The sequence below is a fragment of the Cydia fagiglandana genome, chromosome 1 (assembly GCF_963556715.1).
Source record: "Cydia fagiglandana chromosome 1, ilCydFagi1.1, whole genome shotgun sequence".
In the NCBI taxonomy this organism is placed as follows: Eukaryota; Metazoa; Arthropoda; class Insecta; order Lepidoptera; family Tortricidae; genus Cydia; species Cydia fagiglandana.
The window spans coordinates 17,512,659-17,537,787 of NC_085932.1; the positions used below are offsets into that span (position 1 = coordinate 17,512,659).

Consider the following 25,129-nt stretch of genomic DNA (forward strand, 5'->3'; position numbering starts at 1 on the left):
CCGCCGAGGTATGTATAGTGCTTTTCTCAAACATGCAATGAAATAAATAAAATAAAAAATCCACGAAACCCAAGTTTTATTTATAGAAAAAACTGAAAGTAAACTACACCCAAAATATAACTAACACGTACCTATATTTTCATCACGCGTATGTTTTACACGAGTCGTGTATTTTTACTACCCGTATATTTTCATGTATCTTTGATTTTTTCGCCTTGTATCAATCTGATTGTAGTTTTCGTCACATAAGTTTACATAGTCTTTCATGTTGATATCATGTTTCACATACATCGTTGCTTTATGCATGAAGTAAATACGATTTTGATTTTGTAGTTACTTTCATTTATGCCACAAAACTGTTTCTAATAAACTGTAAGCCATTTTTCTTAGTTTGTCAAATAATAAAATTGCCATAAGCAACCATTATACGTACTTGGCGGCAGCTAGTTATTTAAAATAAATTCTGCTTACGCTGACAATTGCAACTCCTACGATTACAATTAATATTCATTTAATTATTTCGTCGGAACTCATATTAAAGTAAAAAAATCAACAACACATCATAAATCCAATAAAACAGAAATACAGAGTGAAAATTTTTCAACTTTGCCTCCATAACAATAAAAAAAATAACTATGCCTATGCATGTTTGACTAGACCTTTTTACCGCTAACGTTTAGATGAAATATTTTAAATGTTTTTATTTGTGTACTTAAATTTATAATTTAAAATTATAGAATTTGGTTAATGATGTATTATTCATTATGTTCATGTTGATTTTATACAAATAAAACTGCAAATTATAGAAAACATTGTTTTTTGTTTTTTTTTTATTTATATGCGTAGTGGCAGAGTGTCATTACGAACCATAAAGCAAATACTGCCTCTAGTTTTTTTTAATGGCTTAATGCCATATTCTGCGTCACAAATATCTGTGAAATGGAAATTAAAAAAGAGGACTTTGCCGGCCTAGGCCTACAAGATTTGTATGAAATTCCATTAACGACCTCTTGTCCTAGCCGCACCTGAAACGTCATACTTGCACCCTATTATAAGGAACATTACACCAATCTTTCATTGCATGTTTGAGAAAAGAATTTTACTAAAACAAGACAAGCAAGATTAAAACAATTTATTTAAAAAATTACGAGTCTTTTATTACTTCAAAGTATAAGAAAATCAATGGTTAACCTTAAATAAGAGATACCTATTTAATACTAGCGGGAATGACATCAATCACTACAATAAGAATATAAAGGATAATAAAATGGTCACTATTTGAATAATAAATTATCTGCAAAAATACACACCATCTGGCTCTCTTTTTGGTTTCATATCTGCAAAGAAGGCCTTTATATCTTCTTCCTTGACAACTTCCTTTCTATCTTTAAAGCTTTTGAGGAAATCGAGTAACTTGTCTCTCAGCTTGTTGTACTCTGTCAAAGCATTAATCTGTTGAATTCTTCCTAGAGATGATAATGCTTCGAGGCCTTTCTCATATTGAGTAGATGCAGCACCATCAGTTTTTTCCTTGCCTAGTAATTCATAAGCTGTAACTGTATCTTCAGGGTCTATTAGGAACAAAACAGACAAGTCCTTGTACATGGTAATGCATTCATTACAAGTGCACAATTTTTGTCGGAAAAGGCTTGGCCAAAATGTAGCACCTTTAAATATTTTCCTTTCACCTTGTGGTCTAATGCAATCACTTTCTCTTAATTTTGGTTTCTTGGCAGAAACATCAAGAGAAGATTCCTCTGTAGATAATTTTCGCTTGTTTTCCTTTGTTTCTTCATCTCCTAAAAGGTTATTGGTTACTTGTAAAGTTTCACCATTTGTATTATCAGCACTCACTTGACTGGAGTCAGCAAGATCTTGCTTTTGTTCAGTTTTAACTTCTGTTGCTTGATCGCCATTGACATCGCCTGCATTAGACCCCTGAGAAGTATTAGCAGGGTCTTGTTGTTGTTCAGTGACATCAGTAGTACCATCACCTTTATTATTAGTAGTATCTGTGTTTTCTTGGTCTTCAGAACTAACAGCACAGTTTGCATTGTCCCCTAACTTATTATCAGAAATTTCATCAGAAGATGGCTTCTTGTCTTGATTGTCTTTAGTTTGGCTTTCTTCAATGGGGTTTGCAGTATCATTAGCTGGGTCATTCTCCAAAGGATTTTCATCAGATGTTTTAACAGGCTCAGTTTGAACTTCATCAGTTTTCTTAGTAGTTGGACTTTCATCATCAGATTTCTCAGTGACTGGCAGATTTGGATCCATTTGATCTTTTGAGTTATTTTCGTCAATAGTATCATGACTAGTATCTTTAACTTCAGGGAGATTATCAACTTTTGTCAATATGCCAGAATCATTAGCACTTTCAACTTTATCTGTTTTAACAGGAACTTCATTCACTTCATTTGTATCTCCATTGCAGCATTTGGCCTCATCAGACTCAGTGATACTCACAACATCAACTTCACCATTAACAGCATATTTACTATAATCATGGAGAAATTCATTATTATCCATGCAAGCTTTGCAAATCATTTCAGCATATAGCTCAGGGGAAGGTACAGTAGCTTCTAAGTGTGAAGAATGAAGCCAGTCTTCACATACTATGCATTGAATCATCTCTTCTTCAACTCCATCTGGATCTGGGTAGGGTCGGTGGCAGGTGCAATAGAGACCACTAAAATTCTGGTTGTAAATATTTTCATCATTGAGAGAAGTTTTGTTTTCAGTATATTGACAGGGGTGGTTAAATTTGGGATTCCCACAGTCACAGCGGAAGTTGCGTTTGGTATAGAGCTCTACGAGGTCATGGTTCTCATGGCATGTCAAACTACAAGCAAGACACACACCAGCACGCTTGTCAGGGTCATTTTTGGCATCATTGCAGCAAGTCAGGCATGCATAGACAGCTTGGCGTTTTATATATCCCTAAAAAGAACAAATTAAATTAGTTCTTGCTCCATATTCCAATTGACTTTGAGCAAATGATAGGTTAACATCAGTTATACATCTTATGCATACAATGAATTGTGCAATAAGATAGATAACAAATTAAAATACGAGACAATAATCACTAATTATGACTTTATTATAACAGTAAAACCTTAACTTTCCTAACTAATTGGGACCAAAACTGTTATAGTAATTTTTAGGTCAAAAACAACACATTTTTACATAAAAACAGTACAGGACTAAATTTACGTACATATTAAGACGAAACGGGAGCTGAGCTAAAAGTCAATTTTGAGATTTCAAGCTGAATATACCCGTCGCTCTGACGGGGCGTAACCGCGGCGTGAGAGACTGTATTTGTATGTGTAATGCACGCACACAGACGCGTGCGGTGCGCCCGTACTCGCGCTGGCGCGCACCTCACTGATTGCAATTTGCATTGCCACTTTTTGTTACTGCTACTACTAAGTAGGGTAATTCGCCAGTAACTGGCCACTTTTAATAACTGGCCGCCCTAAACTAAAAATGAATCCTATTCACCTGTAAACAGAATTCATTTTAGTATAAGGTTTCAATAACTTGCCACTTTATACTAAAATTAATTCTATTTATAGGTGAATATAATTCATTTTTGGTTTGGGGTGGCCACTGACGAATTACCCTATTGTGATTGAACTTTTTTACTTACCCGGCTTACGTTTACGGAACTCGATATCGAATAGGGTAATTCGCCAGTAACTGGCCGCCCTAAACTAAAAATGAATTCTATTCACCTCTATACAGAATTCATTTTAGTAGGTATAAGGTTTCAATAACTGGCCACCTTATACTAAAATGAATTCTATTTATAGGTGAATAGAATTCTATTTATAGGTGAATAGAATTCATTTTTGGTTTGGCGTGGCCAGTTACTAATAGTGGCCTGTTACTGGCGAATTACCCTATTTATGTACTTAGTGGTTAATACTAGTATCAAGTAAGTTTTTTTTTTCAATAATGCTCAGAAACGAAGTATAGACATGACAAATATAAATATTAACGTCTTTGTAAGGCAGGATTGGACATTCTATAGAGTAAGAGTAAGCGTATGAAACAACCCATTCAGCTAGGACTAGGGAATGCTATCTAGATCTCGCAATTTCGAGATCTCGCTAGATCTCGCACGTATTTTCGAAATTTAACCTAGTTGACAGGAAATCTCGATATATGCAATCTCGGTCGCGATCTCGATTAATATATTCGAGATCTCGAACAAGACTGAAAGTGAAATACTTTGTTTTAAGTAATATATGTCCTTAGATTAATGTTGTTCAGGCAGTGCTATTATGTGTCCGGCTTTAGCTCTATTATTGTTACGCAGCTTCTAAGTAAAGGTAAATAGTGGTTTAACATCGATAGCATTTCATAGAAGTAAAGTAAAAATTAAAATAGATTTTATGTTAAATATTTAATTTGTTGTTGTTATTTTCAAAATATAACATGAGGTACCTTAAATAAGTAACTTAGTATGTCGGCGGCATATCGTCAAATCGTAATCCTTGGCGTATCATGAAACGCCACCATTTCCTGATCTAATATTAACCCAGGCATATCACGATCTTCCTTATGAAAGAGACGGCAGATCCATCAGAGCAATGCATTCTTTGATATTCCTAGCTTCATAGCGGGCGCATTGTAAAATAATTGATCGAGAAATCATATACATATTTTCAATGATTTTGTAAATGACTACAGTTATGACTACGGTTATTAGAAACCAATTATGGTTTATGGTTTAAGAACTTTATTCTCAAAAAGAATTTACAAAATTCGCTTACTTGAGAATACAATTTTTATAGTAGGTATATCTTAGGACTAACGTGCAGACAATATAAAATAAATAAGTAATTATTAAGTACAAAACATTAGTTTGGTTACAAAGTGGGTAGAAATACGTTACTAACCGGCTCGGATAGCTTAACTCGTGCGGTTAAATATGGTGCATTCCCGACGCTTACCAAGCGCGTGCGAGTTTACGCCGTCAAATATAAGTGTGACTTCCGACTTAGCGCAATTATTGGGAATAATGAGTCGCTTTATACTGGTTTACCAATCATGCGTCCGTCAGCGGGTCAAAGGGAACTAGTCGCCTGACGAATGTCGGCGAGCTACGAAGCAGGTTGGCGTGGAGAAGTCAATTGGGTATAATAACGCAAGTCACAGAGTATTAGTATTTGTTAGAAATAGCTTACAGATTACAATTATTTGCAATATTTATTTTTTAACGTTTTTAATTATTATTTATTTTTTATCTTTATACATTGTTCTTTTACTGATGTAAGTATATAATTTTATGCAATTAACAAATAGGTAATTAAGGTTATTTTGCATTTATAATTTTAGTTTATTGTTTTTTATATTTATTTTGGTATGTTGTTATGCAATAAAAATAAGTAAATAAGATAATTGCATTTAACATTTTAGTTTATTGTTGTTTGTTTATTTTAGTATGTTGTTTAATAGTATAGTTTGTATTAGTTATTTACTATGAATATTTTGCAATTATAAGTTTATAAGACATACATAATAAGATTTGGTTGATTTATGCAATATAGTATATTAGATATTAAGATTACGTGCGTGATTTTTTTTTTTTTACGGATATTGTACATTTCAAAATATTTAGATTTTATCACCCTAATTTTTTTTTTATCGAATTATAATTTATTTGAATTATACGTGCATATTATTTGCTTAACAAATATACATGCACAAAATCATTTAATTATTACATTATTTACTACATAGAATTTTAGATGTTTTTTGAAGCTAGCTATGGATTTCGATTCCTTGATATCTTTTGGTAACTTGTTATAAAGTTGGGCACCTTCATAAATTATACTTCTTTTACCATATTTTGTCCTTGCTGGCCGTAAGATTAGGTGATCAGCGTTTCGTAATTTAATTCTTTGTACGTGATGTTTTTGTGTAAAGCCTATATGTGAGTGTATAGTCTTATGAAGAATTTTGCGGACCAATAGACACGTATAATATACATATGATTGAGTAATATTCATTATTTTTAATTCTTTATAGATCTTTCGAGTTGGTGTTAAATAACTGTAATTAAATAATGTTTTTATTAGCTTGTTTTGCGCTCTTTGAAGGACCGTTAGATTACTAATAGCTGCTGCTCCCCATATTTCAACTAGATAATCAATGTGTGGTTTTATCAAGGAATTATATATTAGATATTTCACTTTTTGTGGAAGGCAGCGAGATATATTGCGAATAGCGCCCGTGAGAGAGATAAGTTTTGATTTAATTTTTTGTATGTGAGGTTTCCAGGTTAAGTGGCTGTCCATGATTAAGCCTAGGTACTTTTCACTAGTTTTCAAATTTATATTTTTATTGTTTATTGATGGTGGCGTGTAACCTTCAATTTTTTTATTTATCGCCGCGAAAATGACGTAATTAGTTTTATCAATATTTATGGTTAGCAAGTTTAGTCGGAACCACGTGTTTAGAAGATCAAGATCTGTTTGGATATCTATGAGGATATGATCGATTTTACGGCCATAGTAAAAGAGGCATGTATCGTCGGCATAGAGTGTCAGTTCACCCTTGAGCCCTAAGTCTTTGATATCGTTAATATAAACGAGGAAAAGAAGCGGTCCAAGAATTGAACCTTGTGGCACGCCATATGTGATAATTCTTTGGCTACTCTGGCATTTGTCAACTTTCACCACTTGGTGTCGGTTTTGTAAGTAAGATTTTAGCATTTCGTGCGCTTTTCCCGTTATCCCTATGTGCTGTAGTTTATTTAGTAATTTCTCGTGACTGACTGTGTCGAACGCCTTCTTGAGGTCAATAAAGATCCCTACCGCTATCTGTTTTTGGTCGATTTTAACTTTAAGTGTTGTGACTAGGTCAACTGTGGCTGATAATGTGTTACATTTTTGTCGAAAACCGTATTGTTTGTCTGATAAAATATTGTTAAGCGTTAAAAATTTGTTTATGCGATCGTGTATGACTTTTTCGAAAATTTTAGAGACTATAGGGAGCACTGAAATTGGACGGTAATTTCCGGGATCTGTTTTACATCCTGATTTATATATAGGCGTTACTTTTGCAGTTTTCAAGCTGTCGGGAAAAACACCTTGCTCCATGCATTTATTAATACATAATTTTAGTTCGTTAGTTATGACATTTTTTACAGATTTTAGTAGTTTCGCGGTAAGACCATCCAAGCCAGAACTAGTGTTTGATTTCAACTCTATTATGATTTTATTTATTTCGTCGGTAGTCACTGGTTTCAACTGACTTAGATTCTCGTATAGATGTGATTCAGCTAGTGAAGCGCAGGTCGTAGCCGAGTTTTGGTGTACTGGTTGAATTTTTTCAGCTAATGACGATCCGATTGTAGAAAAATAGACGTTGAATTGCTCACAGATCTCCGTCGTATCAGTGTAAGTATTAGAATTGATTTCCAGTTTCGCCAGTGGTGCCATGTCCTTAGTTTTGTTGTTTGTGAGGTCATTAATTAGCGACCACATTTTTTGCGGTTTCTTTATGCATTCTTTAAAACATTTGTAGTAATAGGTTTTCTTTGCTTGTTGTATATTCGTGGACACCAGTTTTTTTTGGTTAACAAATTCCTCGTTAAGTTTTGGATCCTCATTGATGGATTTTAGGTCTTGCCAAAGTTTGTTTCTCTTATCTATATCTTTTATAATTTCTTTATTTATCCACTCCTGTTTGGGTGGGTTAAGTATTTTATATTTAGTGATTCTACTGTTTAAAAGGCATTTGGTAAGTTTCGTTGCTAGGAGCTCGTAGTCATCGTTCTCATCTTTACTTTTCTCAACATTTTTGTAGAATTTAGTATAGTCTGTAGCTGTGTATTCTATTTTTCTTCTTGTGGCTGGTTGGTAGTTCTTGACCTCACAATATATTTGCTTGTGATCAGAGAGTTCAGAGTCGATAATAGCGAGGTGAAAATCATTCTGTTTTATATTGGAACATACGTGGTCCAAGATGGTATTGGTTGTTGAAGTCTGACGAGTGGAGTACGCTGGGTCGATCTTATTTAGTATCCTTATACCATTCTCCTTAAGAGTTTGCTTGTATTCTTTGATGACCGAATTTGGCTTTATCAGGTCGTAGTTAAAGTCGCCAAAGACCAGAATTCTGTCTCTTTTCTGTAGTTGCCTGGATTATTCTTCAAGGAATTGAGCAGAGTTGGTGCGCTCAGGTTTATAAACAACCCCGATGTCTAATGAAATTTTTTCGATATGTATCCAAATGTAGTGATTGTCATTTATACTGTTTTCTTCAATAAAGTTGTGTCTCAGGTTTTTGTGTATAAAAATGGAGACTCCTCCACCTCTAGTGTTTTTCCTGAAGTTATAGTAATGCTCGTAGCCTGGGAGCTGCAGTCGTTTAGCTTCTTCTTCATCTTTTATCCACGTTTCTGATAAAGCGATAATATGGATGGTGGTTTGAAAGGAGTTCAGGACACACTTAAGTTCATCAAATTTTCCGGGCTTTATGATGCTCCGAACGTTTGCATAAAAGCATTTTAGTGATTTTTTGGTAGTGTGTATTTCAGTATATTCAGTTGCGGTCTGGTAAGTAATATTAGACATATTAGGGTTTGATTTTACACAGGCGGAGTGTCCGTCTCCGTTACTTGTACATAGTTTTTTGGCTGTGAAGATAAGATTTTTGGTATGCCCTTTACATATTTTATGTATAAGTTTGTCTCACCATTGGATGTTCGAGCTTGAAGTTCTTCTTGTACACTTTTTAGAAAGTCTCTCTGGTAGGGCGTTTGGTCTGAGTATATTTTAACATCGTGTGTTTTATTTTTATTTCGGAGTATGTTTTTCACTGTAGCCTTTGATGCGAAGGTCGCCTTTATTGGGCGGACTTTGTTTTCGACGTATTTACCTAGGCGAATGATCTGCAGAGGTTCAGGGCAGTCGTTATATATTGATTTCGTAATTTTTTCAACTTCATATTTGTCAAAGGCCTCTCTATCTGCAGCCTCAGGACCTGCTTCTTGGATACCGACTATAATGATATTCTTGTCTCGAATTGATCGCTGTTGACATTCAGCAACGAGCTGATTGTAGCTGTCAGGCGTCAAGGCCATGGGTGCTCGAGCAACACTTGATCTAAGTGACTGGAGGTCCGTTTCTATTACCTTCACTTTATTTTCGGCGGCCGTTACGGATGTGGTCAAGTTTTTTACGTCGGTCTTCAACTGGTTCTGTTCGGCACTCATAATGTCAATACTGCTCGATATGTTACCAATTTGATTTTTAATAGTACTCACGTCCTGGCAAAGCTTTTCTATATTTTCAGTCTGGGTTTTACTAGAAGATTTTAGTAGGGTCATCATTTCAGCCATCTGCTTTTTTAAATCTGCCATTTCCATTAAAATGTCACTAGAAGAATCAGACAGTTTACGTTTGTTACGAAAACTCAGTCTTTGTAAATCTAGTTCAGCACCTGCTGCAAGGTTTGGTTGTGATTCGCTGAGTTCACGGGTGCCACTAATACCGCCTCCATTTGATGATTGTAGTGTAGACATTGTAGCTCCGTGGCGCTTGAGCGATCAAAGTGCAGGCTACGCGGCTTGGACGCGATAAGGAATGCACTGTTAGTAACTGTGATTTAAGTTTTAAGTTGTTCGTGATAAGGTCCACAATATAACAACGGTGTATTGAATTTATTCTTTGCACAAAATTGTAACACGTCTGCACTACACCGCACGCAAGTCGCAACCTTATCCACTCAACCGTCCGGCCCACGAGACTGTTTTCCTGTCAACCGTCCGGGGTTTTTTAGCGACGCACACCCCGCGCAGCGCATTCACAATTTTCTACAAAAATTATAACTACACTGCCATCTAAATTTTTTTAGAGCTAACTATTTAGTTAGGCTACGTTGTCGCATCAAGAGAATTAGTAAATAATGCTGAAATATTCCGTTAGATGGCTCTGAAATCAAATCTTTCTTCCACCCCTTTGGATAGTAAGGTTCCCGCGGACGGTTAAGAGCATATTTTTTTCGGATACTATGCTATCGTCGGACGGTCAAGTGGTTATAGTATGTTTAATATTCTTTCTTATGGTATGCATCACCAATTGATCAGTAAAATAGAACCCGAGAAATAATGATCAGTTGAGGTCGGTCGCCCGCCATTTACGTGACGGAACAAAATTCATCATTACTTTGTTATATGTATAATATCATACATCAATAAAACTTGTTTTTGGAAAGCTAATGAAATTTTTCGTATATTTTATAATAACATTAATTGCGGTAAAGTTATAATTTATTGAGTTAGACGCATGTTTTGTCAGTACTTATGCCATCCATGCACGGTAAATAATCATATATTTTAAATATTTTGTAAATGACTACAGTCATGACTACGGTTATTATAAAACAATAATTGCACGTTTAATACTCTTTCAAACGACATCTCACACGAACCGATCGGTCCCATAGGACTAAAGACGTGAACAAATATCAATGCTGGTCGGCCGCCCACTTTTTCCTTCCTTTTTTTCGACACGTCCCCCCCCCTCCATAAAATAAAAACCGGTTTATTCATATTCTGGAGACCACGAGGAACACGTCCATACCAGTTTTAGGTATTTAGAAGAGATGTCGACGAAAATCGTGAAGGAGACGACTTTTGTTTAATTTGCCTATAGACTATAGGAATATCAGAATATCACACCTTGAGGTTTGCGCAAAATGGCTGGTGTTCGCTAGGCAGATCATGAAATGTCGGCGATTCATTATATTCCTAGGAATATCTCGATACGCCCGATTTTATGATGTCTATATCTATGGAATTCTTAGAGATTATTGATTAAAATAACACATTTTTAGTTACTTTGTCAAATTCGATCTCGTCGAGATATTAATCTCGATCCCGAAAATCTGACTGTCGAGATCTCGAAACACCCAATCTCGATTCGGATTTTTCGTGCGAGATCTCGAATCGCCAATCTTGGTGCGAGATTGCATTCCCTAGCTAGGACCTTAAATTGCTCGACAATTACGGAGCGTGACTGTACCTAAAAATTTTGTAAACCCATAACCATGCAATAAAATATTTTTGATTTTGATTTCTAATTTGAAATATTAGAATCAAAAAGTTCAAAATAGATTGTACCTATGTAACTACAAAAATGTGTTCCCTCTCAACGCAAAACCCCTTTTGTCTTAGGAGGATCTAGATATTTTCACACAAGACGGTTTATCGATAACTTCTTACATCACTAGATTATCGACATTAAATGTCGACTATTGCCCATCACTTTTCTGGCTGTGTACGTATTTAGAAACTTGACTCCGCCCCTAAAATTAGTGCGATAGGGACAACTGCAGCTGAGGCGAAAAATCCTGCGTAAAAATGACAAAAATCGAGGTTTCGTACTCCTCTTTTTCCTCCTCCAAAACTTAACCAATCGTAACCAAATTTGGAAATCTAAATGATTATGAAATTATCTGTGTCGGACCGTTTTGCTTTTTTGGCTAATTGATATCAGTTTTGAATACCACGCCTCTCATTGCGGCATAGTCAATTAGGCCATTTTTGAAGGGCTCTAGCGCCTTAAAAAACAAAAATATCAAAAAAAGCAAAACGGTCCGACACAGATATTGACAATATTAATCTGTGTTGAAAAAATCATTGCTCTAGCTTCAAAAACCACGGAGGAAAACGAGGACTACGTTTGTATGGAGAAATGACCACTCCTGTTGGCTCTTAATGTTTAAATATAAAACACCTTGAAAAAGGCTAATGCTATTCTTTATTATAACTGTAGCATTTTGATAATTCGAGGTATACAGTACTTATTGTGAAAATGGCTAGCTAAACTGATTTAAGATCTCATTTTAGCATGCTGCGCGCTAAGGCCTACTGTCCACGGAAGCGTAGCTGCATAGACGCGTATTCGTCATTGTACGCTTGGTGTACGCTTGCTTGCAGCCTACATACAAAACCGCACAACTCTGTCTACGGAGCGGCAACGGTGCGTCAGCGACGCTGCATGCAAGCTTCATGCCGCCGGGCGTACCGCGTGTTATTGCCGCGTGTTACGCCGGGCTGCATCGTGCGGTGCACGTTGCGTATTTGTGAGAAAACATGGCGGGAACGGCTGCAAAGTTTGTAAAATAGTGAAAAATGTCCTTTTACTAATTCTATAAAATGAATGAAATACGTTGTCATCTGCTGATAGTTCTCTTGCAGCTTCGAACAGTCTACAATGTATGTTTCTTTTTATATATGGATTTACCCAATATAAACGGCGTCGTCGCCGACTTCGAAGATAGTAATAGGCCAAAATAACGTATTCATCACTGGACGACATCATCACGAATGAAAGAAAATGCAGGGTACGATACGCTTACGCTACGCTTTGTGGACAATGTCAGTACGCCGGGCTGCATGAATGCTGCACGGTGATGCGTGCAGCGTCTATGCAGCTACGCCTCGTGGACAGTAGGCCTAAGTATAAGAGAAGTAACTCAGTTTGAAATGTCATTCAATTGTATAGCTTGTACTTGTACTACAATTGAAAGATTACAAAATGAGTTACAGCTCTTATGCTTAGCCCAACAGCATGGTCACTCATTGTGTTCTTTGGTAAGTCTTTATTATTAGGTATGTATGTTTGTAACACATGCAATACTATATTTTATAATTACACAGGTAGTAAACAATTTTTTTGCCAAGGCTTATGAAACATGTTGAATTTTGATTTTGTAGGCACCTATAGTCAGAGGAGTATTTTAAAGATTTGGCACCCGGGTCAGTTAGATTCGTCACCCCATTAAATGATGATAATGTATCTCATATAGATAAAAAAGCCCTGGGGCCTATTTCTCAGACGATATTAGACTAATGTTGTTAATGTAATGGGTTGTCATGACAACACACTAATAATATTAGACTAATATCATTTGAGAAATGGGCCCCTGTTTTGCCACCCCGGGCCATGGCACCGCTTGGCCCTAGGGTAAATACGCCTTGCCTATAGTGAATGTTTTGATATTTGTCTGTTAGAGTAAATGATGAGCATTGTTGCTAAATATAATAAACATGAAATTCTGAGTATGTATTCTCCACAAATTGAAACATCATTAGAATTGTTTAAAGCCATTAGTAGATTTAGTACAATTGAAGGACATGCAAAGACATCTCTAGTCAATTAACACTTTTGCAACCGGGCAAAAAACGGCGCACTACCCCAGAAACCGGTCGTCTATATCCGCGTACAAAACAACCCGCTGGGCGGGTTGTCCGGCATCTGAGCAAACATTACGAGTACCTACCAGGCGGGTTCTCGGTAGTCAAAGTAACATTTTATTGCTTTATTTTTAAAGTTAGACACATTGTACGAGAGGGGAGGGGTCAAAATACCTAGAAATTCGTGTGACGTAATTAATGGATCATCCCTAAGGTTGTTTATAGGTATTTGATAACAGCCTAGCTGGTAGTGACCCTGCCTGTGAAGCTGTTTGTCCTGGGTTTGAATTCCGGTAAGGGCATTTTTGTGTGATGAGCACAAATATTTATTCCTGAGTCATGGGCGTTTTCTATGTATTTAAGTATTTGTACCTATATTATATATATATATATATCGTCTGAGTATCCACAACACAAGCTTTCTTGAGCTTACTGTGGGACTTAGTCTATTTGTGTAAGAATGTCCCTATAATATTTATTCTTGAGACCTTTCTACTAGTATCGACCCCCTACCGCAGTGGACATGTTAAGAGCATTGCATTGTCAGATCAAAATGTTACCAGACATGTTGTTTCCGTATACCATTAAATTACTTTCATGCTGATCTCCTCAGTCCATTTCGGTAGAATTTTTTAATTTTGTAGCAGTACCTAGTTGTTGGCCATAAGAAATATTGATTGAAGTTTAATTTAAGTTAGAATGTAAAGTTATTAGAGATCATCGTTTGCCAACAAATCTGGTTAATAATAAATTTAAGCCTATTATAGAGTACGATTGCGGGCTTCGATACACTAGAAAATATTTCATAACAGCTGTTATACTGTTAAATATATGAATCTGTTCACCATGGTACCACTTTCACCAAAAATAGGTACATAGAGCCCACCATACTTTTATAGACGACATCTTTGCACAAGCATTTAACCCGACATTTTCTTGTCGTTACGGATCTCGAGCCGTCAAACATTACAATGAACCATTACTTGTACCTTATCTGCTTAAACCCCAGAAAACGATCAGCTTAGTTACCTTACTGTATGTACAGTTTTTGTCGTCTGAAGCTCCAAGAACGGCATTAGCGTCTTCTTCAAATTCCTCTTGTTCTTGAAGTACGTCCATCATTGTTACTACTTTTTCGCCCTCGTACTCCGCCATTTCTGTATCCTCGCCGTTGGTACCATTAGAAGACATCGTAGCACGTTTAATATGAAAAACGGAACTGAGTTAAGTGAGTTATATTAAAATTAAAGTGGAAAAGCCGGTTGCAAATGGGCGCCAAGTCGAAGACGACAAGCTGGGTGTTTTTTTTTTAGGTCAGACGAGAAGAAAGACGGTGTTGTGTTACCATAGATATAATATACTTAAAGAGGGAATCTAAAGCCCCCCATTCACACTCCTACCGTGTAGTCCGCCTCGTTGGGTAGGATTGTGTATGGCGGTTGCGGAATTGTAAAATAGGGATTTAACCATAGACATAATATATATATAGACGGTGTCTCAGCGAGCTGTCACTGTTGCCACTTTTGTTTAGTGTACGATTAACAATGAGGCCCACGTTGCTGTAGCCATGTCGATAAAGTCATATCGATAAACTATCGACATTTCTTGCAATTTTAATTTTACTTCAAAGGCTTAACGATACCTAAAATGACCAAAAACGCTTTTATTCTTTATTGTGGTTATCAGATCACAATTTTATAGTCACGCGCCAGCAGGGAACCAAGGGAAAGTTCAGATATTTAATTAAAATACATAAATACCTCCTTAAATAGGTGTTCCGCAATAATTGAATTATATTATTATATTATAATATATTCATTATCCATTAGCATTTCAATTATGTTTATGTTTAACGAAGATATTGAAGCTTCAATTAATCGCTATTTCGTTCCGCTGTGTAGCGTTTATCGATATATAACATGATTAAAATCGACTTTTCACATCCCTAAAAGAGCACACATATACGCTTTTACGCACACATACACAGCCTGGGCGCATCAAGAAAGGCAACACTTGATTTGAAGTCCACCTTGTCAACAGTATGGTTGTCCTTTTTTGACAAACGGCATTTTAAAAGAGCGAGGAGAGAGAAATGATACTAGTTGCTGCGTCGTGAAAGAGAACAGAAAAGGTTGGGCCCTTGGATTTAACTACTGAAATAAGCACGAATGTAAAGCCCGCTCCACACTCGTGCGCGAATCGCGGCGCGAAGCCGCAAACGCGAGTCTGGAGTCGATTTCGCATATCAGCGACTAGACTCCACACTCGCGTTCGCGGCTTCGCCCGCGATTCACGCGCATAGTCTGTAGGGCGCTTAAAATAGCACAAGTGAATATATTGACGACTTCCGATTGACAGTCAGCAGTTTCTTTTTCTATATCTAGACAGCCTACATTATACTCCTCCACAATAAATTATTAATAGAGTCTGGCTACTGAAATTTTACTTAAATGTTTGGCGGGAAATTCAAAAATTCGGCGGGACGCGTCACTGCGCCAGAAGGACGCGGACTACGCGAGAGCTTGGACGTGCGTACGGTAAAAATGGAGGAAAGAATTATCGAGTGTGTTCGCAACAAGGAATTACTGCGTTTGTTTGTCCGAAATAAAGAAATTTATTATTATAATCTCAAATTAAAGGATTACAAAAATAAGCGTTGTTGCGTGTCCGCAAGCCACGTTCCGAACACTGTGCACACTTTTATGTCGCGCCCGTCAGCCGCGCGTCCGTCAGCCGTGTCCGATAATTTGTTTCCAGCTTTAAGGGCTCCACAGACCTTGCAATAAATCCACGCGATCTTTGATCCATTGCCGCCCAAATTGTTGCCATGTGTAAGCATTTTACGTCAAACATGGGACAGTTACGTAGAAAGTGGCGCCCTCATTTATTTTCTATTATTTTATTTCGCAGTATAGGCCAAGCAATAAGAAGTTGTAGAGGGAAATGCTAGGAACACAATTTTTGACTCCGTAGCTTTGTTTGGACTAGTCAGGAGGTGAAAATATCAAAAGTCCCCGGCCGTAGCCCCGGTGCTGGGGGGTAGAGGGGGGAAAGAAGGTCTCATTTTTCGGTTTTTCACTTATATCTTGGAAACTTTGCGTCTTAGCGACATGACTACTAAGACAAACCAAAAGCTGATAAAATTTGTTACAAGTTTTATTCAGTCAAGTTTTTCGATATCTTGAATAGTTTTTGAGATATCCGCTCTTGAAAGTTTATTTAGGGCTTTAAATTTTATCTTGATATCTACATTAGTGAAGCTCTTAGGCCGTGTTTGGTATCATTTTCGTATAAATCGGGGGTGCTGAATTCATTTTTGGTATCACATTGACACCATTCCTAAGAAAAAACATATAAACTTTAAACAAATACCTTTCTTTTTTATTCCTCTTCACGCTTAAACCGCTCAACCGATTTAATTGAAATTTGGTATACAGATATTTCGAGTCCCAAGACAGGACATAAGATACTTTTTATCTCAATAATCATACTTTAAAGTTGTAAAATTGAGTATGGGGGGAATTCAACTTCGTCGACGAAACTGAATTCCTGAGGTTAATACTGCTTAAGGTAAGGTTTGAAGTCATGTTTGGTATCATTTTCATCTAAATCACAGATGTATACCATCCTAAATTACATCTAAACCGGTTCAGCGGTTATTGACTCCCCATACAAACTTCCACCCCACTTTTCACACCCTCAAAAGATGTTTTTGGTTATAAAAACTATCTTATGTTCTGTGTCGAGACTGAAACTATTTCTATACCAAATTTCAACGAAATTGGTTCAGCAGTTTAAGCGTGAAGAGGGATTTAAAAAAATATGTTTTTTTAGATTTTGTTTTTACTTCGGAATAGTGTCAATGTGATACCATAAATGAATTCAGCACCCCCGATTAATACGAAAATGATACCAAACATGGCCTAACAGCTTCACTGATGTAGATATCAAGATAAAATTAAAATCCCTTAATAAACTTTCAAGAGCGGGTATCTCAAAAACTATTCAAGATATCGAAAAAGTTGACTGGATAAAACTTGTAACTAATTTTATCAGCTTTCGGTTTGTCTTAGTAGTCATGTCGCTAGGACGCAAAGTTTCCAAGCCATCAATTAAAAACCAAAAAAATCGACCTTCTTACCCTCTCTACCCCCCAGCACCGGGGCTACATCCGGGGACTTTTGATATGTTCACCCCTTTGTTGCCCATCCACTCCCGCACCCACCGCTAAACAGCTGACAGGCGCCCGGATTAATTAATAATGTTTATGGCATACTGACTAGAGCATTTTTGAACTCGAGGTATGTTGAAGGTAAGGTATTCAATATCCTGTTCATAAGTAATGATTGAGGGAGTGCTCCTTCTTCCTTTAATTCGTCGTTAAGCTGTTGCCATAACGTATGTAGCATAGAGACGTGCATAGCAATATCATCAGCTTCATCTTTCGTATAGGTAAACAACTGGCAGTACAACAAATCGAGTCTTCTCTCATTCTTCTGCTCGTAGACCGAGTGAAGTTTATCCCACATTTCCTTACCAGATTTGGCAGTGAGGATATGCCGTTTCGGTTCGGCGGACACGCTACATCCTATGATGCATTGCAATAGTGAATCGCGTTCTTCGTATTTGATAAGCTTCTTTTGATAACTTTCGGTTTCGGCAGCCGGCGCGTTTTCACTTGGCGGAACAGGAACAGTCTCGACGCCTTTTTCTATACCTTGCAGTTTGTGCATAGTTAGTTGCAGGTTTATATTGAACTTCCATTCTAACCAGTTGTCTTGACCGCGCAGCTTTTCAATATTAAAGCGGTGTAAATCTAGTTTTTGACCACTCATATTTTATACGAAACACAAAAAGCTCAAAAGATAAATCTCATCCGGAAATAGAAGATAGGTAAAACTCACTATAAAAGGTATATTTGTAAATATTTAACCATAACTTATTGAAACAAATATTCCTCTCGTACAATTTTTATTGAAGTCTGCCAAATATACATTTGAAAATACAGCAGTCATATAGAAAAGTATGTACCTGATGGCCAGTTCCAACAATTTCGTTGCTCTATAAATTGCATACTTATTTCCGTGGCTAGCTCTTAGACATTAAGGCAAATTACGAGGATTAGAGCAAATTTTCCGTCGGTCGTACCGTTTTTGCAATAAGTACTGTAGTACCTACAAACAAAAAAAAATATGAATGAATGGAGCAAACTCGCATTACACTAATTTAGAGCCAAATGAAGGCATTAAGACGATTTCCAGCTTGCTGGGAATTAAGTCCTAGAAAATATCTAATTTGACTGGCCTAATAGTAGGTATACTTACTCACTCTTTGGTGTATAGCAAGGCCTATTGACTTCCTTGGAATGACGTGACCCTTCATAATTGTACATGTGTGCTCCGTTTCTAGAGCTGTATTGCCAGAAATTACCATAAAAATATTTTAATACAGCAACATTGCTAGAACTCGCTTTGTCTATACGATTTCTAGGAACAAATCAAAGAATATAATACTCACTAGGAGAAGAACGGTAACTCCATACAAAAAAATGTCCCCAACCGTTTATACGTTTATACTACTGGCGCCCTCGATGTGTACCAATGGAACTAAAGTTAACAACCGGTTTAGCTTGGCGGGTATTGGTATTATAGGTATATAGTAATTATGTTGATAAACATATTTGTTATCTTCATATCACGATATCACGAAATATATGAAAGATGCAAATATTACCCCTTGTTTGTGGTATTATCTATTGATTTAAATAAAAGGCATATTTATGTTTATAACATTGTATTATGTTTTACATATAGAAATATACACTGAAAATTAAACCCTGACAACTTAATAAAAATAGACATTAATAAAGCGCATTCACAAAGTTTTCAGTATTATACAAATAACATTAGGCATGCCTACCTATTACACTTTACACACAGATACACTACACTTTACATACGGCATTTTACACAGATTTCTAACTTGTATTCATATAATTCTTCACGGTTAATTAATACGCTTTCCAGATGCGTTATGACTCGGTTCCTTCTGAACCCACTAAAGCTGTATAAATTTCACTCTGGCTGCTTCAACAGCCGTTGCTCCGCATTTAGCACATTTTCTATGTGCATTGCTGTAATCTATGTAGGTACAGACTTACAGTCTTAAGTGGTTGTACCGCTACGTTGTATTTATTATTTAAAGATTTAATAAATAAAATGTTCGTTATGAACTTTAACCACAGCAGTTGGACAGAGTCATTGACAAATATATTTTTTTATTATGGTGGGTAGACGTACCTACCCTCCATATATTTTATGAACATTGATAAAGACAGTTGGAAGCAAATATTCATTATAAAACTTAATCGCGTGTAATTAAGTTTTAAGCGTTTTAAGTCCCGTTTTATGATTAATTATGTACAAAATTCGTGATAATTTAAATCAGAGTTGGGAGCAATGTTGCTGTAGAAAAATGTTTTTATTTTTATTACTCGCAACTTTTTCTCGGAGGCCAACGCACACATAGAAGCTTCAGGCGCACACATGCGCAATTATTTGGGGACATAACTTTCTTAGGAAGTGAACAGGCCTTGGAACAAATCCAATTATTTTATCAAATATATTTTGATTTTTATTTTATGAAGTACATTTAATAATTTACATATGACTTTGACGTCATATGTAAATTATTATTATTATTTTTATATATGTAATTTATAGATGGTCAAGCAAATCTTGTCAGTAGAAAAAGGCGCGAAATTCAAATTTTCTATGAGACGCTATCCCTTCGCGCCTACATTTTTCAAATTTGCCGCGTTTTTCTACTGACAAGATCTGCTTGACCAAGTATATTATCTATTTCAGTTTGTCTTTGTCTATGTTCATAAAATCTATGAAGGGTAGACGTGCCTCTACCCTCCTTGATAAAATTTTAAAAAAATCTTTGTCAATAGGCCTTTTTGATAGGCCTTGATTTGGGTCTGGCCGGTAAGAACATAGCCAAGACAAAAGTCTGTAATGTCAATGCTGTCATTTAAGTCATTTAACGCCAAAAATATTAATTTTCATATAAAACGATTTATTCACTTGATATATATTTATATACCTATTAATTTAAAAATAAAAACTATTCATATGTACGAGCAACATATCTAAATGCGTCTTCGCACAGACTTAGTTAAATTTAAACCGTTGTCTCTCTTCCTTCCTTGCTGTATTATGTATCCGGCAATGGCGACTTCATCAACAATTCTTATCCGGATTATGAAAAGCCCCTAATGTGTGTGTGGAAACCGTTGTAGTAAACCAGAAACAGCGATAATTTCAAGGTAAGAAATATATCAATCTTTAAATAAAAATGAGCGTACTAATTACAGTAATTACCAAATTCAAATATAATAATTTAATCTTACTATCCCCGTAAGTCCCGCGGACGCTATATCGCGTCCGCAATTATAATCTAAATTCATCATAGATGTAAAACCTCTCATTGTTTACGAGTAAGCTGGTAAATTTAGACCTTAGGAATTAGCGACGTTAGTAATTAGGAAGTTAGATTATATTGTTTAATTTGTGACTATTTTGTTTTAGAAAGTGAATCATGGCTTGAGCGTGAGATAATAATATAATCTTGGCCCGTCATATGATTTCTTGGAAAAAGCTCAAAGGGCACGTGTCTGCTGCATATACAGACTAGTTTTCCGGTGACCAAGAACGCTGCGTGGAGCTGTGGAGCAGAAATGTCCGATAACCGGATAGATGTAATAACAACTTGTAACCATTTGCCATATCAATGTATGTATTCATATGTATTGCTCCAAACATATATACAGTAATCCTAATAGGAATGAAAATATTTATATCTTAATAATACGTAACTTTTTGTAACCTTTTATATTTGACGAATTTTTAAATATAGTACCAAATCATTATCTTATAACGTATTTCTTTATTTATTTGTGATATGCTAATTTAAGAGCCCAACAACGTGCACACTAGTACAACGTAGCTAGCACCACTGCTATAATGAATAATCGTGATTATTTAAATTTAACGACAGGTATTTAAAAAAGGGGCCGCTACTGACTGTATTGTGTATTTAAGTACCTTTTGAATACATCAAACTAGTTTTTATGTTGCTGGATTCGTCAATCTATGAGCTCAAAACAAAAACGGCCGTTTTAGTTTTGAACGGGTAGGTTGACGAATCCAGTAACATAAAAAATAGTTTGATGTATTCAGCAGTGGCGCTAGTGTGCACGTTGATGGGCTCTTAAAAACCTGACCCCAACAAAAAATAAAATAATACAAAAAGAAATTCCCTCTCCGGGATTCGAACCCAGGACCATTAGCTTCCTGAACTGGATTACTGCCAATACCCGCTAGGCTAAACGGGTTGTCAATTCTAATTACAATGGTATCCTACCGAGCGCTAGTAGTATAAACGAACTTTTGAAGGGGACATTTTTTTGTATGGAGTTATCGTTCTTCTCCTAGTGAGTATTATATTCTTTGGTGTATAGCTACCTAGATTATTTTCGGAACGAATGTGTGGGGCAAAGAGTAGTATAATCCGAGTATAATATACTTGGTCAAGCAAATCTTGTCAGTAGAAAAATGCGGCAAATTTTAAAAAATGTAGGTGCGAACGGTATTCGTCCCATAGAAAATTTGAATTTCGCGCCTTTTTCTACTGACAATATTTGCTTGATCAAGTAGTGAGTGTGGGGTATCTAAATAATTTCCATATTTCCAAACTATTTCCAAACCATAGCGATATCATAGTGATTAATGAATAATGACAAAACAAAAGCTGTCACCACGCTGTCATACTGCTTAATTATTTGGGAAATATACAACGTGGGACTAATTTTTATATCTAGGAAACCTGAGTCTGAAATAATATATCCATGAATGTCCACAAGCTTTGGGAGGTCCGGGAGTACATGAACGTAAATGGCAACATGTTAAGCAGCGAACTGATTTCCATGCTGCAAAACTCCCTCACTATGCTGCAGACAGAAAACCATTTCACACACATGCAGTACTGGGGACAGTTGTACGCCGTGGATGGTGACTACCACATCGCAGTTGGTAAGTTAAACCTGATACGTATTTAATTTTCAAAGGCAAACCTATAAACTCGGGGCTCGGATAAGTTAATGCCGGCTACACACGTAACTATAAATCGTAGCGATTAAACTGTGCAGTACGATTTGCGCAGTTTTGCGGACTACACAGATTAATCGCTACGATTTATAGTTAATGCCGGCTATACACGTAACTATAAATCGTAGCGATTAAACTGTGCAGTCCGACTGTGCAGATAAATCGAACGTTCCTAGTGCCTCCACACGCCTCCGATATCGGAGCCAATCGTCAGTTCTCCGCAAAGCTCATCCAAGAAACGTCATGTCATCATGTTAACTCTCTGGAGCAGTGGTGGGCAAAGTAAGGCCCGTGGGACATGTCCGGCCCGCGAAAGGGTTTTATCTGGCCTGTCGCCGGTCATTTAAAAAAATGTATAATATGGGCAGCCATATAATAAAAATACATTTTTGCTGTAATCTGGCCCGTCTCTGAATTTCCTTCAAGTTTTGGCCCCTCACAAAGATTGTTTGTCCACCACTGCCGTGGAGTTAGATTTATGATTTCTCTATATGTGTATAATGTAGGTAAAGCCATACGATTAAATAAAATTAACACATTCAGTTTATAAATATATATTTATTTTTTTCATTACGTTTTTCATTTATGTACTTAATTGAATAATGACCCACGTGCGCACACAAGCGAGCGACGTGAAGTACTCACTGCCGAAATGAACGATCGCCATCGCCATCCACATGCAACGATAAAACTGTGCAAGCGCATCGACAACGATTTTTAGGGTTCCGTACCCAAAGGGTAAAACGGGACCCTATTACTAAGACTCCGCTGTCCGTCCGTCTATCCGTCCGTCTGTCACCAGGCTGTATCTCAAGAACCGTAATAGCTAGACAGTTGAAATTTTCACAGATGATGTATTTCTGTTGCCGCTATAACAACAAATACTAAAACGTACGGAACCCTCGGTGGGCGAGTCTGACTCGCACTTGTTTGGTTTTTTTCTAATATAATTTGCAACTGCCACCGATCAACGATAATCGACAACGATATGTCATACACACGGCAGATAAAACTGCGCAAATCGGACTGCACAGTTTAATCGTTACGATTTATAGTTACGTGTGTAGCCAGCATAACGTGTGTAGCCGGGGTAAAGCGTTTCACACATTCGGCGGATTATGTAGGTACCTACATTAATAGATTTTATTTTTTTATGTATAGCTACTGTACTGTCTGTACTAGCTAAAATATAAAGCAGCGTGCAGCGTACAGTGCTGACGCTAACGTCAGCCAGAAACCGTCCTACTACACGTACACACATTTATACGATAAAGTAGGTATGAACCAAAGTCTGTCTGGACAAACCAGTGTTAACACAAAATTGTTCCTTATCCAAAATCCTAAATACTAAGTACGATTACGTTAATGTCGTTCTATTGACATGTTGCAAATAATATTTTAGGCATAACCAATGATGCCGTGGCAGATCGCAGATATTTTTACACGACCGACTTGAAGAACTGGGCCTTATTGCCGAAAGCAAAACGACGTCACAGGTTGCTGTCGCTGCTCGCAACTTTTCCATTCCGTGGAGATCCGACTCTTAAAGTTAAAATTTTAGACGAAGCTCAAGAAGAAAACAACCCAGACCGCTGTCAGGTTATTACAGAAGAAAGCAGGATGGCGGGAACTATTGCTAACATTTGCGACGAAGCGGAAATATGCGCGAGAGGGCAGCTCATCAAGCAGCCAGATGGAAGAGTTGTCATCAATTCAAACTTTTACGGCCTAACTGGTTCCGAAGCTCAACAGTTAAAGTCGTATCTTCATATACGTCCGCCTCAGCACCAGTGGAATTCCAACCTTCTCAGCAGGCAAGACTATAATTATAGTATGGATTTCCTTGACTCCATCGACCAGGATATACCTAATGGCTGTTGGAATTTGAGTTTAGAACAAACGGGAAGTATTGCGTATCTGAAGAGCCTGTACTGGCCTGGAATGACATATTTCCATCAAATTCGAACCCCTGATGCCGGTTTTCTATATATAGGCAACGGCCGTAAAAATCTAGACGTACCATTTTTGGTTTAAATAGGTTTGCTCTTTTGCAAATATTATTTCAAGTAGGTAGGTATCAAATCAATATGCAGGGACCAGGAACCGAATCCACTTAAGAGGAAAGAGTACGGCTGTTTCTCCATACAAACGTATTCCCTATTTTCCTCTCTGGACGTTGACATTATCCATATCCATACTAATATTATAAATGCGAAAGTGTGTCTGTCTGTCTGTTACCTCTTCACGCTTAAGCCGCTGAACCGATTTAGTTTAAATTTGGTATTGAGATATTTTGAGTCCCGGGGAAGGACATAGAATAGTTTTCATGTCGGAAATCATCCCTAACGAAAGTGCAAAGGAGGTGGAATTAATGAGTTAAACAATTGCCTAATAATTGAAGTAAGCATTGCGCGAATTGAACGCTTGCTATTAGCATTATCATTAGGCGCTATACCTACTTTAGCTGCTGTCACTAATTCCACGCAGACGAAGTCGCGGGCAATAGCTAGTAGAAAATATTTTTAAATACGTACTCCTAACTCTTACATATGACAATTAAAAATTCGACAAAATCAAACGTAGGGGCAGGCATACCTATGGTTGATAATATTGATATACCTGCAACAAATTGTGTAACAATATTTTCAATAATGTTAATATCCTGAGAGGAAAATGAGAACTACGTTTGTATGTAGGGTTGCCAGATCAAAAGGCGCTATTATCGGGAAACAATAACAAT

At 36.8% G+C, this 25,129-nt stretch overlaps 2 protein-coding genes across 2 annotated transcripts; one reads left to right on the forward strand and one right to left on the reverse strand.

Annotated features, from left to right (window-relative positions):
- Positions 1 to 1,265: 1,265 nt before the first annotated feature.
- Positions 1,266 to 14,514, reverse strand: LOC134665203 (putative E3 ubiquitin-protein ligase UBR7). Its single transcript, XM_063522074.1, has 2 exons — positions 14,249 to 14,514; positions 1,266 to 2,940 (listed from the first exon to the last, which is right to left on the reverse strand). Exons 1-2 carry the CDS (start codon positions 14,408 to 14,410, stop codon positions 1,291 to 1,293), a joined length of 1,812 nt encoding a protein of 603 aa, XP_063378144.1. The 5' UTR covers positions 14,411 to 14,514; the 3' UTR covers positions 1,266 to 1,290.
- Positions 14,515 to 22,096: 7,582 nt separating this feature from the next.
- LOC134670955 (radial spoke head protein 9 homolog) lies at positions 22,097 to 24,496 on the forward strand. The gene is made up of 2 exons (XM_063528784.1): positions 22,097 to 22,314; positions 23,792 to 24,496. Exons 1-2 carry the CDS (start codon positions 22,131 to 22,133, stop codon positions 24,421 to 24,423), a joined length of 816 nt encoding a protein of 271 aa, XP_063384854.1. The 5' UTR covers positions 22,097 to 22,130; the 3' UTR covers positions 24,424 to 24,496.
- The last annotated feature ends 633 nt before the right edge of the window (positions 24,497 to 25,129 follow it).